We start from the raw sequence: 22,714 nt of genomic DNA on the forward strand, positions 1-22,714 counted from the left end.
AAACCTTCAACAGCCTCTGGTGACCTCTCAAAAGGCGCCATACTTGGTTGGCTCTCTTCAACCATTACATCGAATTTGAGAATAACACGAAGCCAGAATGAACAGATGGAATGTGAAGTCAGGATTCAAAACCGCTTGACAGAGCAGAGTGGAGAGTCAAATACAGCAAGATGAAATGCAACAGTGATAAATGCAGAGACTCACACTAGAACACAACATCAAGCTTGAAGATGAGAGGTATGATTAAACGCTGGCGCGTGGTAGGGGGACTTTTTGGGGTTAGAGGTAAATAAAATTCAGCGTGACAAGGCTGCTGAAAGGCTCAGACAAGGGAATGCTAGCCCCATGCTACTCCAAGGCTGTCCTTGGATAAGGAATTCTGTTAAAATCCTGGCCCCATCTGAAAGGCACCCAAGGAGAAAGAAATCAAGCTGGACTCAGGAGGCTCAGGCAGGAGGACCCTTGAACCCAGGAGTCTGAGTCCTGACTGGGCAATACAGTGAGACCCTGTCTGAAAGAAAGAAAAGCGGAGAGAGGGAAAGGCAGAGACATGGAGGGAGGGAGGGAGAGAGAGGGAGAGGGGGGAGGGAGGGAAGGAGGGAGAGAGAAAGGGAGAGAGGGAGGGAGGGAGGGAGACAGGGAAAGGGAGAGAGAAAGAGAGAGGAGAGAAAGAAAATCAATCAGTCTGGGCATAGTGGCTCATGCCTGTAACTCTATCCCTTTGGAGGCCACGGTGGGAAGGATCACTTGAGCCAGTAGTTCAAGACCGGCTTAGATAACATAATGAGACCCCAATCTTTTTTTTTTTTTTTTTTTTTTTGAGACGGAGTTTCGCTCTTGTTACCCAGGCTGGAGTGCAATGGCGCAATCTCGGCTCACCGCAACCTCCGCCTCCTGGGTTCAGGCAATTCTCCTGCCTCAGCCTCCTGAGTAGCTGGGATTACAGGCACGCGCCACCGTGCCCAGCTAATTTTTTGTATTAGTAGAGACAGGGTTTCACCATGTTGACCAGGATGGTCTCGATCTCTTGACCTCGGGATCCACCCGCCTCGGCCTCCCAAAGTGCTGGGATTACAGGTTTGAGCCACCGCGCCCGGCCGAGACCCCAATCTTTAAAAAAAAAATTTTTTTTTAATTAGTCTGGCATAGTGGTGCACATCTGTAGCCCCAGCTACTTGGGAGGCTCAGGCGGGAGGATCACATGAGCCCAGGAGTTGGAGGTGCAGTGAGCTATAATTGTGCTACTGCACTCCAGCCTGGGTGACGAAGCAAAACCCTGTTGAAGAGAAAAGAGGAAGAAGAAGAGGAGAGAAGGTAAGAGAAGAAGCCAGGATGGCTGGTGGAGATTTTTGAAACAAAGTGACTTGAAAAACAACTGAAGAAACAGAGGAGGCTTGGTTAGGAAATGAAAGAAGCTGGTACGGAGAGCGAGGCGAGGACAAGGTAAATTCCCTTTCCTGGTAGAAATGTCAAAATATAGGCCGGGCGTAGTAGCTCATACCTGTAATACCAGCACTTTGGGAGGCCGAGGCAGGTAGATCACAAGGTCAGGAGATCGAGACCATCCTGGCCAGCATGGTGAAACCTCATCTCTACTAAAACTAAAAATTAGCTGGGCGTGGTGGTACATGCCTGTAATCCCAGCTACTTGGGAGGATGAGGCAGAACAATCACTTCAACCTGGGAGGTGGAGGCTGCAGTGAGCCAAGATGGCGCCATTGCACTCCAGCCTGGGCAACATAGTGAGACTCTATCTCAAAAAAAAAAAAAATAAGAAAGAAAGAAAGAAAAAACTGTATGACCCAGTAACTCCACTCCTAGGTATACATCCAAATGAACTGAAAACAGGTATTCAAACACTTATGGATGAATCATCACAGGAGCACTATTCACAACAGCTAACAGGTGGAAACAAGCTAAACCCTGCATCAACAGATGAATGGACAAACAAAATGCAGTCTATCCAAACAACAGAACCATAAAAGGAATGAAGCACTGATATCTATAACATGTATGAGCCTCAAAAACATTATGACACTCAGAAGCATTTAGCTAAGTGAAAGAAGCCAGACAGAAAAGGTCACAGATCATGAGCTTCCCCCACTTACATGAAACATCCAGAGTAAATCCATAGAGACAGAAAGCAGATTAGTGGTTGCCAGGTGCTGGGGGCAGAAGGGAGTTGAGAATGCCTGTTTAATGGGTATGAGGTTTCCTTTCAGGGTGACGAAAACATTTTGGAACTAGACAGAGGTGGGAGTTGCACAATGCTGAACGTCCTAAATGCCACTCAATTGTGCATTTTCAAATGTGATGCTGGGACTTCCAGTTTCCAGTCCAGCATGTTAGGAGCTGAGAAGTTGCTACTCTGTCCTAATAACAGGTTAAAAAAAAGCCAAACAAACTGAAAAATCAACAACTCTTCTTAGATCCCTAAGAAAAGCGAGATCACAGGGCAAATTGCTGCCCCTAAAACTGGAGACACAGGCTGAGTGCAGTGGCTCACACCTGTAATCCCAACCCTTTGGGAGGGCAAGGCAGGAGAATCACTTGAGCCCCCAAGTTTCAGACCAGCCCAGGCAACAAAGTGAGACCTCATCTCTACTAAATCAAAATAAATTAGCCGGATACAGTGGCATGCGCCCATGGTCACAGCTACACAGAGGGCTGAGACAGGAAGACCACTTGACCCCAGGAGGTTGAGGATGCAGTGAGCCCTGATCGTGCCACTGTACTCCAGCCTGGGTGACAGAGCAAGACCCTGTCTCAAAAAATAAATACATAAATAAAATAAAATAAAATTGGAGGCCAGGAGAGGTGGCTCATGCCTGTAATCCCAACACTTTGGGAAGTGGAGGCAGATGGATCACGAGGTCAGGAGTTCAAGATCAGCCCAGCCAACATATCGAAACCCCGTCTCTACTAAAAATATAAAAAATTAGCCGGGCATGGTGGTGCACGCCTATAGTCACAGCTACTCTGGAAGCTGAGGCAGGAGAATCACTTGAACCTGAGAGGTGAAGGTTTTAGTGAGCCGAGATTGCACCACTGCATTCCAGCCTGGGCAACAGAGTGAGACTCTGCCAAAAAAAAAACAAAAAACAAAATTGAAGACACAGTCAAATACACAGGGAATTGCAAATTACAGAGCAGAAACCTCCATGGGAACCGGTGCCAGGGTAGGAAAACCTAAGCTGTAATCGACAAACTGCTGGAGTTTAATGTGCAGAACTCAGAGTTAAAAATTCCAGGGAGACCCAGTCACTGGGGACTCCCATACTTTTCTGAGTTTAATCTCCAGGAGTCCTACCAGGTCCTCACAATAAGTATCAAAGAAAATCACCTCATACTTCTAGCAGGGTGAAGGGAAAAATAACCACTTGGAAATATGCCAGAGCATTCTGTTCTTAACACCTTAAACATTCAAAAGAATGGAAATTATGCAATGTCTCCAGCTCTTATACCACAATGGAACTAAACTAAAAATCAACAACAGAAAGATAGCTGAAAAAGCCCAAAATACTTGGAGATTAAACAACACACCTGTAGGCCAGACATGGTGGCTCATGCCTGTAATCTCAGCACTTTGAGAGATCGAGGAGGGCAGATTGCCTGAGCTCAGGAGTTCAAGACCATCCTGGGAAACACGATGAAACCCTGTCTCTATTAAAAAACAAAAAATTAGCCAGGCATGGCGCCGTGTGCCTGTAATGCCAGCTACTCAGGAGGCTAAGGCAGGAGAATTGCTTGAACACAGGAGGTGGAGGTTGCAGTGAGCCGAGATTGCACCACTGCACTCCAGCCTGGGTAACAAAGCAAGACTCCATCACCAAAAACAAAAAACACACACTTGTAAATAACACATGGATCAAAAAAGAAATCTTGAGAAATTTTTAAATGTTTTGAACTAAATGAAAAAGAAAATATAATTTATCAAAACCTGTGGGATGCAGTGAAAGCAGTGCTTAGTGGAAATTTTAAGCATTCAATACATATATTAGAAAAGAAAGATCTAAAATCAATCATATAAGCTTCAACCTTAGGAAGCTAGAAAAAGATCAGGTTAAATACAAAGCAAGCAAAAGAAAATGAAATAAAAACTGAAACAAAAAAATCAATAAAACCGAAAACAGAAACTCAATAGAGAAAACCAACAAACAGCTTCTTTTTTTTTTCTTTTTTCAAAAAAGCTGGGTGTTTTTTGAAAAGATCAATAAAACTGATAAGCCTCTAGTCAGGCTAACTATGAAAAAAAGAGAGAAGACACAAATTCCTAATATCAGAAATGAAAGAGGGAACACACTATAGACTCCATGGACATTAAAAAGATAAATAGGTCAGGCACGTGGCTCACGCCTGTAATCCCAGCACTCTGGGAGACCAAGGCGGGTGGATCACTTGAGGTCAGGAGTTCGAGACCAGCCTGGCCAACATAGTGAAATCCCATCTCTACTAAAAACACATAAAATTAGCAGGGCATGGTGGTGGGCACCTGTAATCCCAGCTACTCGGGAGGCTGAGGCAGGAGAATCACTTGAACCCAGGAGGTGGAGGTTGTAGTGAGCCAAGATCAAGCCACTGCACTCCAGCCTGGGCAACAAGAGCTAAACTCTGTCTCAAAAAAAAAAAAAAAGATAAATAAAGGGGCCAGGTGTGGTGAGGGTCATGCCTATAATCCCAGCACTTTGGGAGGCCGAGGTGAGCAGATCACTTGAGGTCAGGAATTCAAGATCAGGCTGGTCAACATGGTGAAACCCGCCTCTACTAAAAATATAAAACAACTAGCCAGGTGTTGTGGGTACTGTGCCTGTAATCCCAGCTACTCAGGGGGCTGAGGCAGGAGAATTGCCGGCAGGCAGGGGCTGCAGTGAGCCAAGATCACGCCATTGGACTCCAGCCTGGGCAACAGAGCAAGACTCAGTCTCAAAACAACGAATGAATGAATGAATGAATGAATGAATGAATGAATGAATACATATTATGGACAACTCTATGCCTAAAAATTTGATAACCTAGATGAAATTTATCAATTCCTTGGAAGATACAATCTGCCAAAATTCACCCAAGAAAAAAGCAGACAACCTGAACAGACCTGTATCTCTCAGAGAAACCAAATCAACAACCAACAACCTTCCAAAAGAAAAAGTAACAGACCCCAATGGGTTCACTGGTGAATTGTACCAAACATTTAAGGAAGGAATTATACAATTCTCTACCTGTCTCCCAGAAGCAGAAGCAAAGGGAATACTTCCTAACTCACTCTATGAGGCCAGCATTATTCTATCAAAACCAAAGGTGTTATAAGAAAACAACATACCAACGTCTCTCATAAACATAGATGCAAAAACCCTCAGCAAAACAAAAAACACAGCAAACCCATGTTTACTATAGTGTTCTAAGTACTTCACAAAACCTGTTCAATCTCCCCAACCACTCTATGAGAGGGGTATTATTATTATCATCCCCATTTTACAGATGAAGAAACTGAGGCACAGAGAGATTAAAATTAGTTGTCCAAGATCACACAGCTAATGAGCTGCGGACCTGGGGCCTGAACCTCAACAGTTTGGTTCAGAGTTCATGTTCGTAACTGGTCCACTAGGCTCTTGTAGTGCCAAAATTTAGGCAGAACTAAGACCCAGGACTTTCTGACAAGGAAGGCTTTCCTCCAAAAGAGAAAGAAGCTCTCTGATTAGAAGAATTCCAGCAGGGCCTGGCTCCCCGAGGTCAGGCCACATTGTGAAGAGGAATCTTCCATCAAAAGCTGCCCTAGCCAGACCGTTTCTAAAGCTCTTGTCAACTCTGCAACTGTGATTTCAGCAGAGTGTGCAAATTTCTCAGATGTTCACATTAAAAAGTGCTACAAAATTTCAAATAATGTGACCTTAATAGGATGTACAATCCATCCAGATGTTTTCCCTCCACTCTAATTTCATAATCTACTTTCCTGACTCAACTGCACACGGAGAGGTACAGACACCCAAATGTACGCTTTCTGAATATTCTCTATTACAGGGAAACAGGTTAAAGACACTCCAGGCTGGACCCCACTGTTCACTCTTCCTGCCCTATTCCGAACCACAGAAGTATCACACTGACGACGGCAACGACTTCACTTGTTTCCACTTTGGTAAAATGGGCTGACTGGGCTAAACGATTTCTGAAGCCCCTTCCATTTCTAGAATTCTAGTCATATAATTCAGGAGCTGATATTCTTAGATTTTTTAATTTTAAAAAATACTTAACTTTTTCTTTTTTGAGACAGAGTCTCGCTCTGTTCCCCAGGCTGCAGTGCAGTGGCCCAATCTCGGCTCACTGCAACCTCCACCTCCCAGGTTCAAGCGATTCTCCTGCCTCAGCCTCCTGAGTAGCTGGGACTACAGGCACGCACCACCACACCTGGCTAATTTTTTTGTAATTTTAGTAGAGACGGGGTTTCGCCGTGTTAGTCAGGATGGTCTCGATCTCCTCATGATCCGCCCGCCTCGGCCTCCCAAAGTGCTGGGATGCCTTGTTTTGTTTTGTTTTCTTTTAAGACCGAGTCTTGCTTTGTCACCCAGGCTGGAGTGCAGTAGCACAATCAGGGCTCACTGCAGCCTCAACCTCCCCGGCTCAAATGATCCTCCGACCTCAGCATCCCAAGTCACTGGGACCACAGGCACCTGCCACCACGCCCAGCTAATTTATTTATTTTTTGTAGAGAAGGTCTCACTATGTTGTCCAGGCTGGTCTCACTCCTGGGCTCAAGTGATTCTCCTGCCTCAGCCTCCCAAAGTGCAGGGATTATAGGCATGAGCCACCATGCTCATCTAAAAGTACTTAACATTCTAATGCAAAAAATAATATACAAGTAAGCAGAGCTTATTTAAGTGGGAAGGCACACTGCCAGATTTTAAAAGCAAAGGATTCTATCATAAAAGGGTGGAAAGGATTAGATAGCCTCTCAAGGGGAAACTGGATTTATGTGATGCAGTCTAGGCAAAAACCCAGTCATTAGTAATCAAGTATAATACCAAAACAAACTGCCCAGAACAGCAGCTCTCAACCTCTCCCACCACGGCAAACCCAGCCCAGGTACAGGCCCATGCACAGCTATTCCATGAGTAAAACCAGATTCTGAGAAAAACTTTTTTTTTTTTTTTCATAAAAACAAAGCAAAGAGTAGCACAGAGGTCTTTTATTGTGGTAGTTATAAAAAGTGTTTTGCTGGGCGTGGTGGCTCACGAGGTCAGGAGTCCAAGACCAGCCTGGCCAAGATGGTGAAACCCTGTCTCTACTAAAAATACAAAAAAATTAGCCGGGCATGGTGGCAGGTACCTGTAATCCCAGCTACTCAGGAGGCTGAGGCAGAGGACTGCTTGAACCCAGAAGGTAGAGGTTTCAGTGAGCCAAGATTGCGCCACTGCACTCCAACCTGGGCGACAGAGTGAGACTCCATCTCAAAAAAATAAATAAATATAAATAAAAAGTGTTTTACAGCTGGGTGCAGCAGTTCCTGCCTGTAATCCCAGCACTTTGGGAGGCCAACGTGGGCAGATCACTTGAAGTCAGAAGTTCAAGACCAGCCTGGCCAACATGGTGAAACCCCTTCTCTACTAAAAGCACAAAAATTAGCCAGGTATGGTGGCATATGTCTGTAATCCCAGATACTCAGGAGGCTGAAGCAGGAGAATCACTTGAACCCAGGAGGTGGAGGCTGCAGTGAGCGAGATCACGCCACTGCACTCCAGCCTGGGTGACAGAGCAAGACTCCATCTTAAAAAAAGTAAATAAACATAAAAAATATAAAAATAGAAAATGTTTTACAATGACATCAGTCATTTAAAGGTCTCAAAAAGGCCATCTTGTGAGGAAAAACAAAAGTGGTAATCTTTTTCAACTACTTAACCTTTTTTGTTAAAGCCTTGATCTTTTTCTAGATCTCATGAAAATATTAATATGGTAAAAAGGATATATTACCAAAGAATAAGCCCGAATAAACTTGATTTTTATGTTTACTTATATTTTTGTACCTATTCTTGCCTTTCCCTTATTGAAAAAAATGTATCATATAATAAAATTAAAAAGCGAGCCAGGGTAATAAGCCACAAGCACACAGACCCTGACTGCACATGTGAATGGCACTACCTGGCCACCTGGCCACCTGTCCCTGGGAGCAACAGCAGGTGCTCTATGTTATGGGCAATTCCAGGCCTGGAGCCAGAACTCCACCCAGCTTCCCCACTCAAGAAAGCAAGGAGTGGCTGGGTGCCATGGCTGACACCAATAATCCCAGCACTTTGCGGGGCCAAGATGGGTGGATCACTTGAGCCCAGGATTTTGAGACCAGCCTGGACAACATGGTGAAACCCCATCTCTACAAAAACCACCAAAAAATCATGGAGGCATGGTGACTGTAGTCCCAGCTATTCAGAAGATTGAAGTGAAAGGATTACCTGAGTTTGGGAAGTCAAGGCTGCCGTGAGCCGAGATGATGCCACTGCATTACGGCCTGAGCAATGGGAGTGAGACCCCGTTTTAAAAAAAAAAAAAAGAGGCCGGGCATGGTGGCTCACGCCTGTAATCCCAGCACTGTGGGAGGCTGAAGCCAGTGGATCAGGAGGTCAGGAGTTCAAGACCAGCCTGGCTCACACACCTGTCTCTACTAAAAATACAAAATTAGCCAGGCCTAGTAGTACACACCTGTAACCCCAGCTACTCGGGAGGCTGAGGCAAGAGAATCACTTGAAACTGGGAGGCGGAGGTTGCACTGGGCCGAGATCCCACCACTGCACCCCAGCCTGGGCGACAGAGAGAGACTCCTCTCAGAAGAGAAAAGAAACCAAACCGAAGGGCAACATAAACTATGAAGAGATGTGATTCCAGGAAAAAGTTGAGTTAACTCTCATTTCCTTTTTTTTTTTTGAGACGAAGTCTTGCTCTGTCACCCAGGGTGGAATGCAGTGGTGCGATCTCGGCTCTCTACAACCTCCGCCTCCCAGGTTCAAGTGATTCTCCTGCTTCAGCCTCCTGAGTATCTGGAATTACAGACATGCACAGCCACACCCAGCTAATTTTTGTATTTTTAGTAGAGGCGGGGTTTCACCATGTTGGCCAGGCTGATCTTGAACTCCTGACCTCGTGATCCACCAGCCTCGGCCTCCCAAAGTATTGGGATTACAGGGGTGAGCCACCCCGCCCAGCCTCTCACTTCCTTTTTAAGTAAATCGCTAGTAAGCTTTGCTTTATTATTTCAACTATTTTAGAAGCAAATTACTGGTGACAAGTCCCCCAGTTGTATTTTGACATCAACCACTGCCCTGAAGCAGCAGTTATCAGAGTGTGATCTAAGGACTCCTGGAGGGGGCGATCCCCAAAGCCCTCTCTTTCCCAACTATTATCCGTGTGAAGCTGAATTTTCTTCATCTTCATCTTCAATTTGGATTCCAACTTGAACTCCAAACAGATCAATGAGTTTCCTCTCCCAGTCAGAAATGGCTTAGGTCCCAGGAAACAATGTATCAAGACAAAGCTGGGTTGAGGCAGTTTGCAAATGGTCACTAGCAATTCCCAGGAGCAAAGGTGGTCAGGAATTTCAGCAAGGGGCGAGTTTGGTTTACCCTGGCCAGGGGATAGACTGAGTGAAGGGGTAACACGTGCCTGAGCTCTCAGGAAAAAGACCTCAATCTGACCAGAACGAGGCGCAGACTTACACTGGTTGGCCACTGCTGTGGGGTACTCAGATATCAGGGTTCCGTCATTGCTCTCTGCACCAGTTTGCCTCAGTTTACCTGTCTGTACTTGGATTTCCAAATGATACAACAGTACAGCCAGGACTCTACCCTGAGCCAAGGCTGCTGTCCCAAATCCTCAGCTGGTCTCCTGCCCCCCTGGGCTGAGTTTTTAGACACAACGGAAACTTCAGGAAACCCTTTTCCCCTTCTCCCTCAGGCCTAAACAACAACCAGATCTGGCCCAAGGGGCCCGTGTTTGTTTTCCCTTTGTCCCTGGCTTCACTCTGTCCACCAGAATCAAAACCTCACATGCAGAAAACACCCACAGCCCAAGCTAAGTGGAAACAATGGCCCTCCAGGCTCTGCCCTTATTCTCTGCCAGGACACAGACCTCTGGCCTTATGCTGTCACTGTCTGCTGGCCCCAGACGCCTACCAGAGCCGTCCCTGAGAAGACCTAGGATGTGAGAGACAGCCTGTCAGACGCATACCACCCAGGCTCCAGGAGCCACTCTGAAGCACGCACCGGCACGGATCTCCCTTCCTCGCCTGATGGTCTGTCCTCTTCCTGGGTCAGCACCCAGCCCTGAATAATTCACTCCTTCAATCTCCGCAGTCAGACTCCTGTGCCATGCACTCTGTGCCATGCATTCCTGAAGATAATGTTACTGGCCTCAATCACCAACCCACCTTCCTCTTCTCAGTCCTCTCGCTTGCATTCACTTCTCTAAAATCTAAACTGGGCCAGGCAGGGTGGCTCATACGTGTAATCCCAGCACTTTGGGAGGTTAAGGAGGGCGGATTACTTGAGTTCAGGAGTTTGAGACCCACCTGACCAACATGGCAAAACCCCATCTTTATTAAAAATACAAAAATTAGTCGGGCATGACAGACGGTGCCTATAATCTCACTTAGGAGGTTGAGGCAAAAGAATTGCTCAAAATGGGAGGGGGCGGGGATGCGGGGAGGTTGCGGTGAGCCAAGACTGTGCCACTTCGCTCCAGCCTGAGGGAAAAAGCAAAAAAAAAAAAAATTCAAAAATACAACAATTAGCCAGGCGTGGTGATGAATGCCTGTAGTCCCAGCTACTCAGGGGGCTGAGGCAGGAGAACCGCTTGAACCCAGGAGGCAGAAGTTACAGTGAGTTGAGATCGTGACATTGTACTCAAGCCTGGGCAACAGAGCGAGACTCCGTCTCAAATAAAAAAAGTAAAAAACAAACAGGCCAGGTTCAGTGGCTCACACTTGTAATCCCAGCACTTTGGGAGACTGAAGTGGGTGGATCACAAGGTCAAGAGTTCAAGACAGCGTGGCCAAGACGGTGAAACCCTGTCTCTACTAAAATTACAGAAATAGTGCATGGTGGTGGGCACCTATAATCCCAGCTACTTGGGAGACTGTGGCAGAGAACTGCTTGAACCCGGGAGGCAGAGGTTGCTGTAAGCCAAGATCGCGTCACTGCACTCCAGCCTGGGCGACAGAGCCAGACTCCGTCTCAAAATAAATAAATAAATAAATAAATAAATAAATAAATAAATAAATAAATAAATAAATAAATAAATAATTGAAACTGTTGACCACATCTACCTGGAATGCTTCATTCCACACACCTCTGGATCCTCTCTCCTCTCTGTTCTCTGAGCAATTCTCTTGCTCCTGGGACCCCCATATGATATACTTTATATGCAACAAGAAAAATGCAATCAACACAATCTGTTCGGACCCACTGCCATACGCATTACTCTAAGTAGTGGTAAAAAGCCCAAAACTTGTAAGAACACCCAGAAAAAACTTACAAAAAGACAGGGTTAATAAACTTCACCAATTGAAACTGCAAATACATATTAATCACTGGCATTAATGACCTCTGTAAAACATTATTTCATTCAAACAACTGTTAATGTCATAGTTTTTAGTAAAGTCACCAGAAGGGAGGGAAAGGCTGTGCTATGAAGCTATCCCGGGGGTGCATGCTCCAGTTTAGAAGAGGCTTTAAAATGTCAGATTTCATACAAACAAAGCATTTAAGCCAATATTTATTTTCTATTCAAGGCTTTGAATGTTTAGAAGACATGTATTTGCTGCTTCCTAGCTAAACAACTTGGGCATGGACTTTTTAAACCCTTGCCAAATGAAAATGTTTTCTACAGGAATCATGAGCAGATATCAATAGATATTTACAGACAGCTCAGAAGCAAGCTCTGACCTTGCCAATTTAGGGCTTATATAATCAGGCAGGATTATCAGGGTCCCCTACCAGTCACATGGCACTAGCAACTCAGGGGCTCGAAAAACACAAAACGGGCCGGGCGCGGTGGCTCACGCCTATAATCCCAGCACTTTGGGAGGCCAAGACGGGTGGATCACGAGGTCAAGAGATCGAGACCATCCTGGTCAACATGGTGAAACCCCGTCTCTACTAAAAATACAAAAATTAGCTGGGCATTGTGGCGCACGCCTGTAGTCCCAGCTACTCGGGAGGCTGAGGCAGAATTGCTTGAACCCAGGAGACGGAGGTTGTGGTGAGCCGAGATCGCGCCATTGCACTCCAGCCTGGGTAACAAGAGCAAAACTCCGTCTCAAAAAAAAAGAATAAAGAGAAAAACACAAAACGATTGACTGTGGCCCACCTGTTACTCCCCACCCGCTCTGTTCCTTTAATAATTTTAGCCCAGAGTGAGCTTCTCATTCCGGAACCCCAATAAGAAGTATGTGCTACCAAACCAGAGGAAGAGTCAGGTTTTTTCTTTTTTATTTCTTTGGTTAGACATGAATGTGCTCAGGCTGGTCTGGAACTCCTGGGCTCAGTCAATTCTCCCACCTCATCCTCCCAAAGTGCTGGGATGATAAGCATGAACTACCACACCTGGCCAATTAATTGTCTCTGAGCCATCTGTTTTGTTCTGATTCTCCTGTGACGAGAACTTCTGTTGAATCTGCCACTTTTCAAGTCTACCTTGATCTGTACTTTCTCTGAGTCATTGTGTAAGACAAAGGAAGACCACCTTTATTGCACCACTGCACTCCAGCCTGGGCGAAAGAGCAAGACTTCATCTCAAAAAAAAAAAAAAGGCCTGGTGTGGTGGTTCACACCTGTAATGCCAGCACTTTGGAAGGCTGAGGGGGTGTGGATCACAGGGTCAGGAGTTTGAGACCAGCCTGGCTAACATGGTGAAACCTCGTTTCTACTAAAAATACCAAAAAAATTAGCTGGGTGTGGTGACCCGAACCTGGAGTCCCAGTGACTCGGGAGGCTGAGGCAGGAGAATCACTTGAACCTGGAAGGTGGAGGCTGCAGTGAGGCAAGATCGTGCCACTGCACTCCAGCCTGGGTGACAGAGCTAGACTCCGTCTCAAAAAAAAGAAAAAGAAAAGACCACCTTTTTGTGCATCCACTCCTTTTTAAGCAGCTTTACTGAGATATAATTCACATACCATACAATTCAACTTTTTAAGGTATGCAATTCAGTGATTTTAGTATATTCCCAAGGTTGTGCAACTATTACCACTGTCTAATTTTAGAATACTTTCATCACCCCCAAAAGAAACCCCATCCAAACCTGTTACCTCTCGCTCTCCATCTCCCTCTTCCTCCATTCCTTGGCAGCCACTAATCTGCCTTCTGTCTATGGATTTGCTTATTTGGGACATTTCGTATCAATGGAATTATATATGTGGCCTTTTGTGACTAGCTTACTTTGCTTAGTATGATGTCTTCAAGGTTCATCCATGTTGTAACATGTAGCAGAACATCATTTCTTTTCATAGGTAAATAATATATCCTTGCAGGGATACACCACATACTGTTTATCCATTTACTCATTGGTGGAAATCTGGGTTATTTCCACTTTGCAGCTATTTTGGAAAATATTACTATGAACATTTTTGTACAGGAATTTGTGTGGACATGTTTTCATTTCTCTTAGGTATATACCCAAGTGGAATTGTTGGGTCTTAGGGTAACTATTAGATTTAACTTTTCAAATTTTTAAAATTTTTTTGAGATGGAGCCTCACTCTGTTGCCCACGCTGGAGTGCAGTGGTGCGATCTTGGCTCACTGCAGCCTCCACCTCCTGGGTTCAAGTGATTCTCCTGCCTTAGCCTCCCAAGTAGCTGGGATTATAGGCGCCTGCCACCATGCCTAGCTACTTTTTGTATTTTTAGTTGAAACGGGGTTTCACCATGTTGGCCAGGCTGGTCTCCAACTCCTGACCTTAAGGGATCCACCCACCTCGGCCTCCCAAAGTGCTGGGATTACAGGTGTGAGCCCAGCCTGGGTTTAACATTTTGAGGAACTACTGGCTGGTTGTATGAAGTGGCTGCATCATCCCACATCCACTTGACTTCCATAATCACTTAGCATCTTTCTAATCAAATATGCATTTCACAGTTTTCTAGTTTATTAAAATTTTTTTTTTTTTTTTTGGGATGGCGTCTAGCTCTGTCACCCAGGCTGGAGTGCAGTGATATGATCTCGGCTCACTGCAACCTTCGCCTCCTGGGTTCAAGCGATTTTCTGGCCCCAAGCTCCCGAGTAGCTGGGATTACAGGCACCCACCACCATGCCCAGGTAATTTTTGTATTTTTAGTAGAGACAGGGTATCACTGTGTTGGCCAAGCTGGTCTTGAACTCCTGACCTTGTGATCTGCCCCCTCACTCAGCCTCTCAAAGTGCTGGGATTACAGGCGTGAGCCACTGTGCCCAGCCTATTTAATAAATTCTAATAGAATTTTAAGTTGCTGAATTTTTCCTAGTCTAGGTGCAAACTGGCATTTCATCCAACCAATTCTTCCTTTGCCATTGTCTCTCATATAATTTCTACCCAGGACTTTAGAGTTAGGAGAGTTCTTTCCTCTATACTTTAAATAGCCTTCTCTGTAAAACAGAAGTTTCCTCATGTGTCCCTGTGTGTTGATCATTCAGCCTGTTTGAACTCTACTGGTCTGGGGCTCTTGCTAGCTCACAGAGCAGCCCTTTTCTTAAAAACACTGAGCCTTTCGTCAGCTTGCCTTAGGACTCAAGTTTACCACGCCTTCCTATTTTTGCAGGCATCCAGCCCTGCAGTCCTTTGTTTTTACCACCTCACACGTTAAGACAGGCTGAGAGCGTTTAAGACCTAGGTCTTGATTTCTGTGGATTTCTCAGGAATGAGCCTAGCATAGGGCTGCACATGCAGTGTTTGGGGACACCCACCCAGTCACACGCAGAGTCAATGTCCACATTCCAGGAGCAGGGTTTAATGAAAGGGACTGAAAAAACACGAGAATTCTCAAACTACAACTAGTTTAGAAAATTACTTTTTTTTTTTTTTTGAGATAGGATCTTGCTCTGTTGCCCAGGCTGGAGTGTGGTGGTGCAATCACAACTCACTGCAGCCCCGACCTCCCTGGGCTCAAGCAATCCTTCCACCTCCTGAGTAGCTGGGACTAGGCACACACCACCACGCCTGGCTAATTTAAAAAGTTTTGTAGAGACAGGGTCTTGCTATGTTGCCCAGGCTGTACTTGAACTCTTGGGCTCAAGCAGTCTGCCCTATTTGGCCTTCCAAAGTGCTGAGATTACAGGCATGAGCTCCCATGTCCAGCTGACGTTTCTTCATTCATTACATTTTTGTTACGCTATTTGGCTAAATATGTGCTTTGTTAAAAAGTAAATTATTGGCCGGGTGCAGTGGCTCACACCTGTAATCCCAGCACTTTGGGAGGCTGAGGTGGGTGGATCACAAGGTCAAGAGAACAAGACCAGATCAAGGGATTTAGCCAGGCCAGGTGGTATGCACCTGTAATCCCAGCTACTCGGGAGGCTGAGGCAGGAGAATTGCTTGAACCTGGGAGGCGGAGGTGCAGTGAGCCAAGATCGCACCACTGCACTCCACCCTGGCCACAGAGTGAGACTCCGCCTCAAAAAAAAAAAAAAGTAAATTATTTCTTATAGTCCTTTGATTTTATTTAATAACTATTCTTCATTTGCCCAATCTTCAAACATATAAAACACTTAAAAATATGTCTCTAGTTTCAAAGTGAATTTTAAAACTCACTAAAAATGGATATCATCTTTGTTTACATACTTAAAGTATAGCAAAGACACTTTTATTCAGGCTGGAGGGCAGTGGTGTGATCTCAGCTCACTGCAACCTCTTCCCTCCTGGGTGCAAGCGATCCTCCCACTTCAGCCGCCTGAGTAGCTGGAACTACAGGTACACACTACCACGCCTGGCTAATTTTTTTTTCTTTTTGAGATGGGGTTTTACCATATTGCCCAGAATGGTCTCAACCTCCTGGATTCAAGAAATCCGCCCATCTCAGCCTCCCAAAGTGCTAGGATTACAGACGTGAGCCACCATACTCAGCCTAAAATTTTTCTTAAATAGTTCTTTTGAGGACCACTTCAAAACCGTTGAATATCATTAATTTAAATTCAAGAAATGTAAAACTTTAGAATGATTTGTATAAGGCTATTAAGTGGCTTTAAAAGAATATAATTAATTCCATCTGAAAGGCAGAATCTAGTCACACTGAGTTTTGCATATTTGAGATGTAGTTAATGATGAAGATTGACCGGACTAGCAGCATGATCCAAGGGGCCAATGCAAAATGAAAGTGTGGGGTCCCTTGTTCAAAAATTAGCAATATATACATATTTTTTGAGACGGATTATCGCTTTGTTGCCCAGGCTGGAGTGCAGTGGTGCAATGTCACTGCAGTCTCCTCCTCCCAGGTTTTTTTTTTTTGAGACAGAGTTTCTAGTTGCCTAGGCTGGAGTGTAACGTTGTGATCTCGGCTCACCGCAACCTCCGCCTCCTGGGTTTAAGTGATTCTCCTGCCTCAGCCTCCTGGGTAGATGGGATTACAGGCATGCGCCACCATGCCTGGCTAATTTTTGTATTTTTAGTAGAGACAGGGTTTCTCCATGTTGGTCAGGCTGGTTTTGAACTCAGATGATCTGCCTGCCTGAGACTCCCAAAGTGCTGGGATTACAGGCGTGAGCCACTGCGCCTGGCCCCTCCTGGATTTAGGCAGTTCTCATGCCTCAGCTTCCTGAGTAGCTGGGATCACAGACATGCACCAGCAAGCACAGCTAATTTTTTGTACTTTTAGTAGACAGAGGGTTTCACCATCTTGCCCAGGGCGGTCTCGAACTCCTGAGCTCAGGCAGTCCACCTACCTTGACCTCCCAAGTGCTAGGATTACAGGCGTGAGCCACTGCACCTGGCCCAAAAATTATAAAAAAATTTCAAGCTGGCAACAGGTTTTTGGTTTTTTAGACAGAGTCTCGCCCTGTCACCCAGGCTGGAGTGCAGTGTCACGCTCTTGGCTCTCTGCAACCTCCACTTCCTGGGTTCAAGTGATTCTCCTGCCTCAGTTTCCTGAGTAGCTAGGATTACAGGCGCCCACCACCATGCCTGGCTAATTTTTGTATTTTTTGTACAGATGGGGTTTCACCACTTTGGCCAGGCTGGTCTCAAACTCCTGACCTCAAATGATCCTCCCTCCTCAGCTTCCCAAAGTGCTGGGATTACAGGTGGGACCCACCGCTCCTGGTTGGCAACAGGTTTTTAAACTAACCCTGGGGCCCTTCTATGCCTGGCTCCTGGCACATGCAGGAAACTGGCCCTGAGTATTGATAAACTTAGATGACAGAGTATTAATAGTCAAATTGTGGGCCCTGGGCCTATTTTCACCAGAGCTGCTTGTCCTCTGTGTCCCTTCTCAGCTGCACCTCCGGCTGATGCTCCCTCCCATCGGGAGAAGACTCTGTCTTTTATTCTTGGTGGCCTCAGGGTGCAGGCTTCCCTGTCGTCTTTCCATCTCCAGAACCCAGCAAAGGACAGGCTCTGCTCCGTTCTCAGTGGACAATGAGAACCGATGGTAGGCAGGGGCTCATAAAAGGCTAGGGTTACTCATGATTTGGGGCATTAAAGTCCTTGTGTTAAGCAGATTATGTTTACTTTTAAAATGCTTTGACTAACTCATGCCAGTTTCTTATTACTTAATGGAATTAGTAACAAGGATAATAAATCATTAAAATTCTTGGATAATCCCTAATCTTTTTTTTTTTTGCCATACATTTCAAGCATTTATCAGAATAGTAAATAATAAAATGCACTGACTTGAATTTTATTTTCTCCTTAGGCCCCAAAGTTAACTTTCAGATTTATTTATTTGAGACGGAGTTTCACTCTTGTTGCCCAGGCTGGAGTGCAATGGCATGATCTCTGCTCACGGCAACCTCCGCCTCCCAAGTTCAAGCAATTCTTCTACCTCAGCCTCCCAAGTAGCTGGGATTACAGGCTGCCATCATACCCAGCTAATTTTGTATTTTTAGTAGAGACAGGGTTTCTCCATGTTGGTCAGGCTGGTCTCGAACTCCCAACCTCAGGTGATCCGCCCACCTCGGCCTCCCACAGTGCTAGGATACAGGCGTAAGCCACTGTGCCTGGCCAACTTTCAGATGTTTTATGGGTATTTAAGCTGCTCTAAACTCCGTTACTTTGAAGTACGTGAATCTCTGCCAAGAACCTTTAAAAATGAAAACTTCAGTAACAGACCTTGTGAAAACTTTTAATCTAATAATAATCTAAAGCTAAATCAAAAAATGAGCAAAAATATGCCTAAAACATGGGAGAGAGAGAACTTATCAAATCAGAGACAATTGACAGCAGCACTCTAGTTCCTAGGTGGGGGCAGCTCTCAGGGAAAAAATGGGCATTGTATGTCAGGCTGACACAGTGGGGAAGCTGTCACCGTTTGAGGGTTCCTGTATGTGGCCTTTGCATAGCCTCAAAATGTCACTTTTGAGGGTCTGTTGGTTTTTAGTTTTTTTTAGAGACAGAGTCTTGCTCTGTCGCCCAGGATGGAATGTAGTGGTGTGACCTCGGCTCACTGCAGCCTCAACCTGCCAGGCACAATCAATTATCCAGCCTCAGCCTCCCAAGTAGCTGGGACTACAGGCATGCGGTACCATGCCCAGCTAATTTTTTTGTATTTTTAGTAGAGACAGGGTTTCGCCATGTTGCATAGACTGGTCTCAAACTCCTAGGCTCAAGCCATCCACCCATCTTGGCCTCCCAAAGCACTAGGATTACAAGTGTGATCTGTTGCCAGACTGGAACGCAGTGGTGCAATCTCAGCTCACTGCAACGACCACCTCCCGGGTTCAACTGATTCTCCTGCCTCAGCCTCCCCAGTAGCTGGGACTACAGGCACGCACGCCACCATGCCCAGCTAATTTTTGTATTTTTAGTACTGACAGGGTTTCACCATGTTAGACAGGATAGTCTCGAACTCCTGACCACAAGATCCACCCACCTCAGCCTCCCAGAGTGCTGAGATTATAGGCATGAGCCACCTCGCCTGGCTGGTTGGTTTTTTAATGCAAGAACATGACAGTGCATAAATCATTTCCACCAATCTTGAATCTGTATTCCTGAAACACTACTCAAATCTGTATTTTGTAGCAAATCAACATTTTAAATTTCATTTATAAAGACACATTTCTTCAGGCAACTCTTCATACCAAATCAAGACCACTGAAAAAACAAGTTTTAATGATCTAAAATCTCAGCCAGAAAACATAATAGACTCTTGGTAATTTTTTTAGGATAATCAGATCTTCTATTTTGTTTCAACTCTTATAAATGAAAACTCTATCCAAAAAAAAAAATTTTTCCTGTCTCAGAAAGCAATAATAAAAATAACTCAGTCCTTTTTTTCCTTTGTTCTAAAATGTTAAGATATCTCAGCTTCCTCATTTTAAAACATTTAGACTTAGTTTAATAAGTTCACTAAGTCCTGCAACCTAGTGTTATGAAATTATAGCATTTTCTAGTTTTAATGTAATGATTTATTTTATATCTTACAAAAATTTCATTTATTGGTCATATTCTTCTTAACTAAGACGGAAATATTAGTTGCTCTTTTTGGCTTAAATATCAAATACTGGCACAGATAATGTATGATGTGACCTCCTAAACCTTCCTTTTTCAGAAAAAGAATTCCTGGCTGGGCATGGTGGCTCACATCTGTAATCCCAGCACTTTGGGAGGCCAAGGCAGGCAGATCCCCTGAGGTCAGAAGTTGGAGATCAGCCTGCCCAACACGGATAAACCCCATCTCTACTAAAAATACAAAATTAGCTGGGCGTGGTAGCATGCGCCTATAATCCCAGCTACTCGAGAGGCTGAGGCAGGAGAATCACTTGAACCCAGGAGGCAAAGGTTACAGTGAGCCAAGATCACACCACTGCACTCCCACTCCAGCCTGGGTGACAGAGCAAGACTCTGTTTTTAAAAAAAAAAAAAAACCCATCTTCCCAAAAAAGCTGAAAATTTTTAAGGGACCGACTGGGGGTAGCCACAGAGCTACAGCCGTGAAAGGCTGAGACAGAGTTTCATTTCAAATTTCACATATCATGGTATGAAATTACATACCAATACCACAACCAACAGAACGGATCCTTAACTTTTTTTTTTTTTTTTTTTGTATTTTTGTAGTGACAAGGTTTCACCGTGTTGCCCAGTCTAGTTTCAAACTCCTGGGTTCAAGCAATCTGCCTGCCTAGTCCTCCCAAAGTACTGGGATTACAGGTGTGAGCAACCAAGCCTGGCTCCATGATCCTTGAAATTTACCCACTAATGAATTACCATATCCACACTGCAGAATTTAAATTTGGGCCAGGTGCAGTGGCTCACACCTGTAATCTCAGCACTGCGAGAGGCCAAGGTGGGCGGATCACTTGAGGTTAGGAGTTCAAGACCAGCCTGGCCAACGTGGTGAAACTCCATCTCTACTAAAAATACAAAAATAAGCCCAGTGTGATGACATATGCCTGCAGTCCCTGCTACTCGGGAGGCTGAGGCAGGAGAATCGCTTGAACCCAGGAGGCAAAGGTTACAGTGAGCCAAGATCACACCACTGCACTCCCACTCCAGCCTGGGTGACAGAGTGAGACACTGTCTAAAAAAAAAAAAAGAATTTGTGTTACATTCTGTAATTTTTTTCAGTATATAGCATTTATCTGTGCAGTGAAAATTAGGATGTAAAGCTGTCTAAACTGAAATGTTATCCATCCATCCATTCATTCATTCATCCAATCACACAATACTGGCATGCCTCCGGTGTGCTGGTGGTGATGGAAAACATATGCAAAGCAGACATCCTTCCATCTTGGGGCATATGTTCTACTGAGGGGAAACAGACGATAAACAATTCAATAAGTAAACAACAAGGCATGTTAGGAACGGGCTAAGTGCTATGGAAAAAAGAAAAAGTGTTGCAGGGAAACAGGATTTAGGGATTCAGGAAGAGAAATGATTTCAAATAGAATGGTGAAGAGAGGCCTCACTGTATGCAAATGAGAAAAATAACAGTGAATTTTATTTATGCAACTTCAAAACGCTGTACATGCTTGTAGTTTTTAAATATTCATATAAGCTTTCTATTTTCTCTGCTTCACTGTTCTATTTCCTGTTCTCCGTGACTGGAGAGAAGGCAGGTAGCCGGCAGACATGACCCTACAGGGCATGCCAAAGATACTTCTTCTAATATTTTGGTTTACTCCTTTTTTTTTTTTTTTTTTTAAGACAAAGTCTTGCTCTGTCACCCAGGCTGGAGTGCAGTGGCACAATCTCGACTCACTGCCACCTCCACCTCCCAGGTTCAAGAAATTCTCCTGCCTCAGCCTCCCAAGTAGCTGGGATTCCAGGCGCCCACCAGCATGCCCCGCTAATTTTTTTATTTTTAGTAGAGGCAGGGTTTCACCATGTTGGCCAGGCTGGTCTTGAACTCATGACCTCAGGTGATCCACCCTCCTCAGCCTCCCAAAGTGCTGGGATTACAGGAGCGAGCCACTGCATCCGGCTCTACTCAATGTTGAGAACCATAGCTATAATTAAAGTGAAATTTGGGGATCTCTATAAAATACTCAAGATGCAATTTATTTATTTATTTATTTATTTTTGAGACGGAGTTTCGCTCTTGTTACCCAGGCTGGAGTGTAATGGCGCGATCTTGGCTCACCGCAACCTCCGCCTCCTGGGTTCAGGCAATTCTCCGGCCTCAGCCTCCTGAGTAGCTGGGATTATGGGCACGTGCCACCATGCCCAGTTAATTTTTTGTAATTTTTAGTAGAGACGGGGTTTCACCATGTTGACCACGATGGTCTCGATTTCTTGACCTCGTGATCCACCCACCTCGGCCTCCCAAAGTGCTGGGATTACAGGCGTGAGCCACCGCGCCTGGCCAAGATGCAATTTATATTAGAAAATCTCATTTTCTCCAGCAGTCTGTATGTAATCTAATATTAACATTATTAAAGGTAGAGGGCCGGGCGCGGTGGCTCACACCTGTAATCCCAGCACTTTGGGAGGCCGAGGCGGGTGGATCACGAGGTCAAGAGATCGAGACCATCCTGGTCAACATGGTGAAACCCCATCTCTACTAGAGTATGAACAGGAGTTCATGTCGTACTGCCTTACAGCAGTAAAAAACTTCAGATATTAGTTGAAATGATCATCTCTTAAAATAAGCCCAAAGAAAGTGTCTCCACAAACTGTAAATTTACATAGGAAATTCACTTATATTTCAAAATGAAATTGTTTTCAGAAGCATTTCGTATAATTCCAAGAGATTTTCTAACTTAAACCCGGAAAAAAAAATGCAACCAAATAACTAATGTGTAAAATGTCTTTATTCTGAAGACAAGAATCTTGAAGTACTGTCAACTGCACCGAGAAAAACTTAGAGAAAGCAAATTACAAAAGACTCAAGTAGTCAACACATCTTTCACACAAGATTTCTGTCGGTCTCGGGTAATGAAGACATTCAAAGCTGAAATGTATACTGTTTAAGTAACCAAAGTAATTAAATAATGACTAACAAATGTAGGTGCTATTTAAGAAAGCACTAATTTTAACAAGAAATGTTATCACTGACTAAATATACTTAAACTGTTCCCAAAATACCCAATCCAAGCACATATTTTTGAAATGTGTGGGTTTTCT

General features: G+C 44.7%; 1 protein-coding gene across 6 annotated transcripts in view; it reads right to left on the reverse strand.

The window, feature by feature from the left end:
• Positions 1-22,714, reverse strand: part of CLSTN1 (calsyntenin 1) — a 110,816-nt gene that overhangs the window by 74,002 nt on the left and 14,100 nt on the right. For 3 of the 6 annotated variants that reach the window (XM_064363221.1, XM_064363223.1, XM_012473641.3), the window contains exon 1: positions 10,239-10,374. The exons of the other annotated variants lie outside the window; for them this stretch is intronic. In XM_064363221.1, coding sequence (XP_064219291.1) covers positions 10,239-10,359 — 121 coding nt within the window. In that variant the 5' untranslated portion in view covers positions 10,360-10,374. Of the gene's footprint in view, positions 1-10,238; positions 10,375-22,714 lie in introns of those variants that run through there. 6 annotated transcript variants of the gene reach the window in all.

This window comes from Aotus nancymaae, unplaced genomic scaffold, assembly GCF_030222135.1.
Source record: "Aotus nancymaae isolate 86718 unplaced genomic scaffold, 86718_ANA_hifiasm-v0.15.2.pri h1tg000053l, whole genome shotgun sequence".
Classification (NCBI taxonomy): domain Eukaryota; kingdom Metazoa; phylum Chordata; class Mammalia; order Primates; family Aotidae; genus Aotus; species Aotus nancymaae.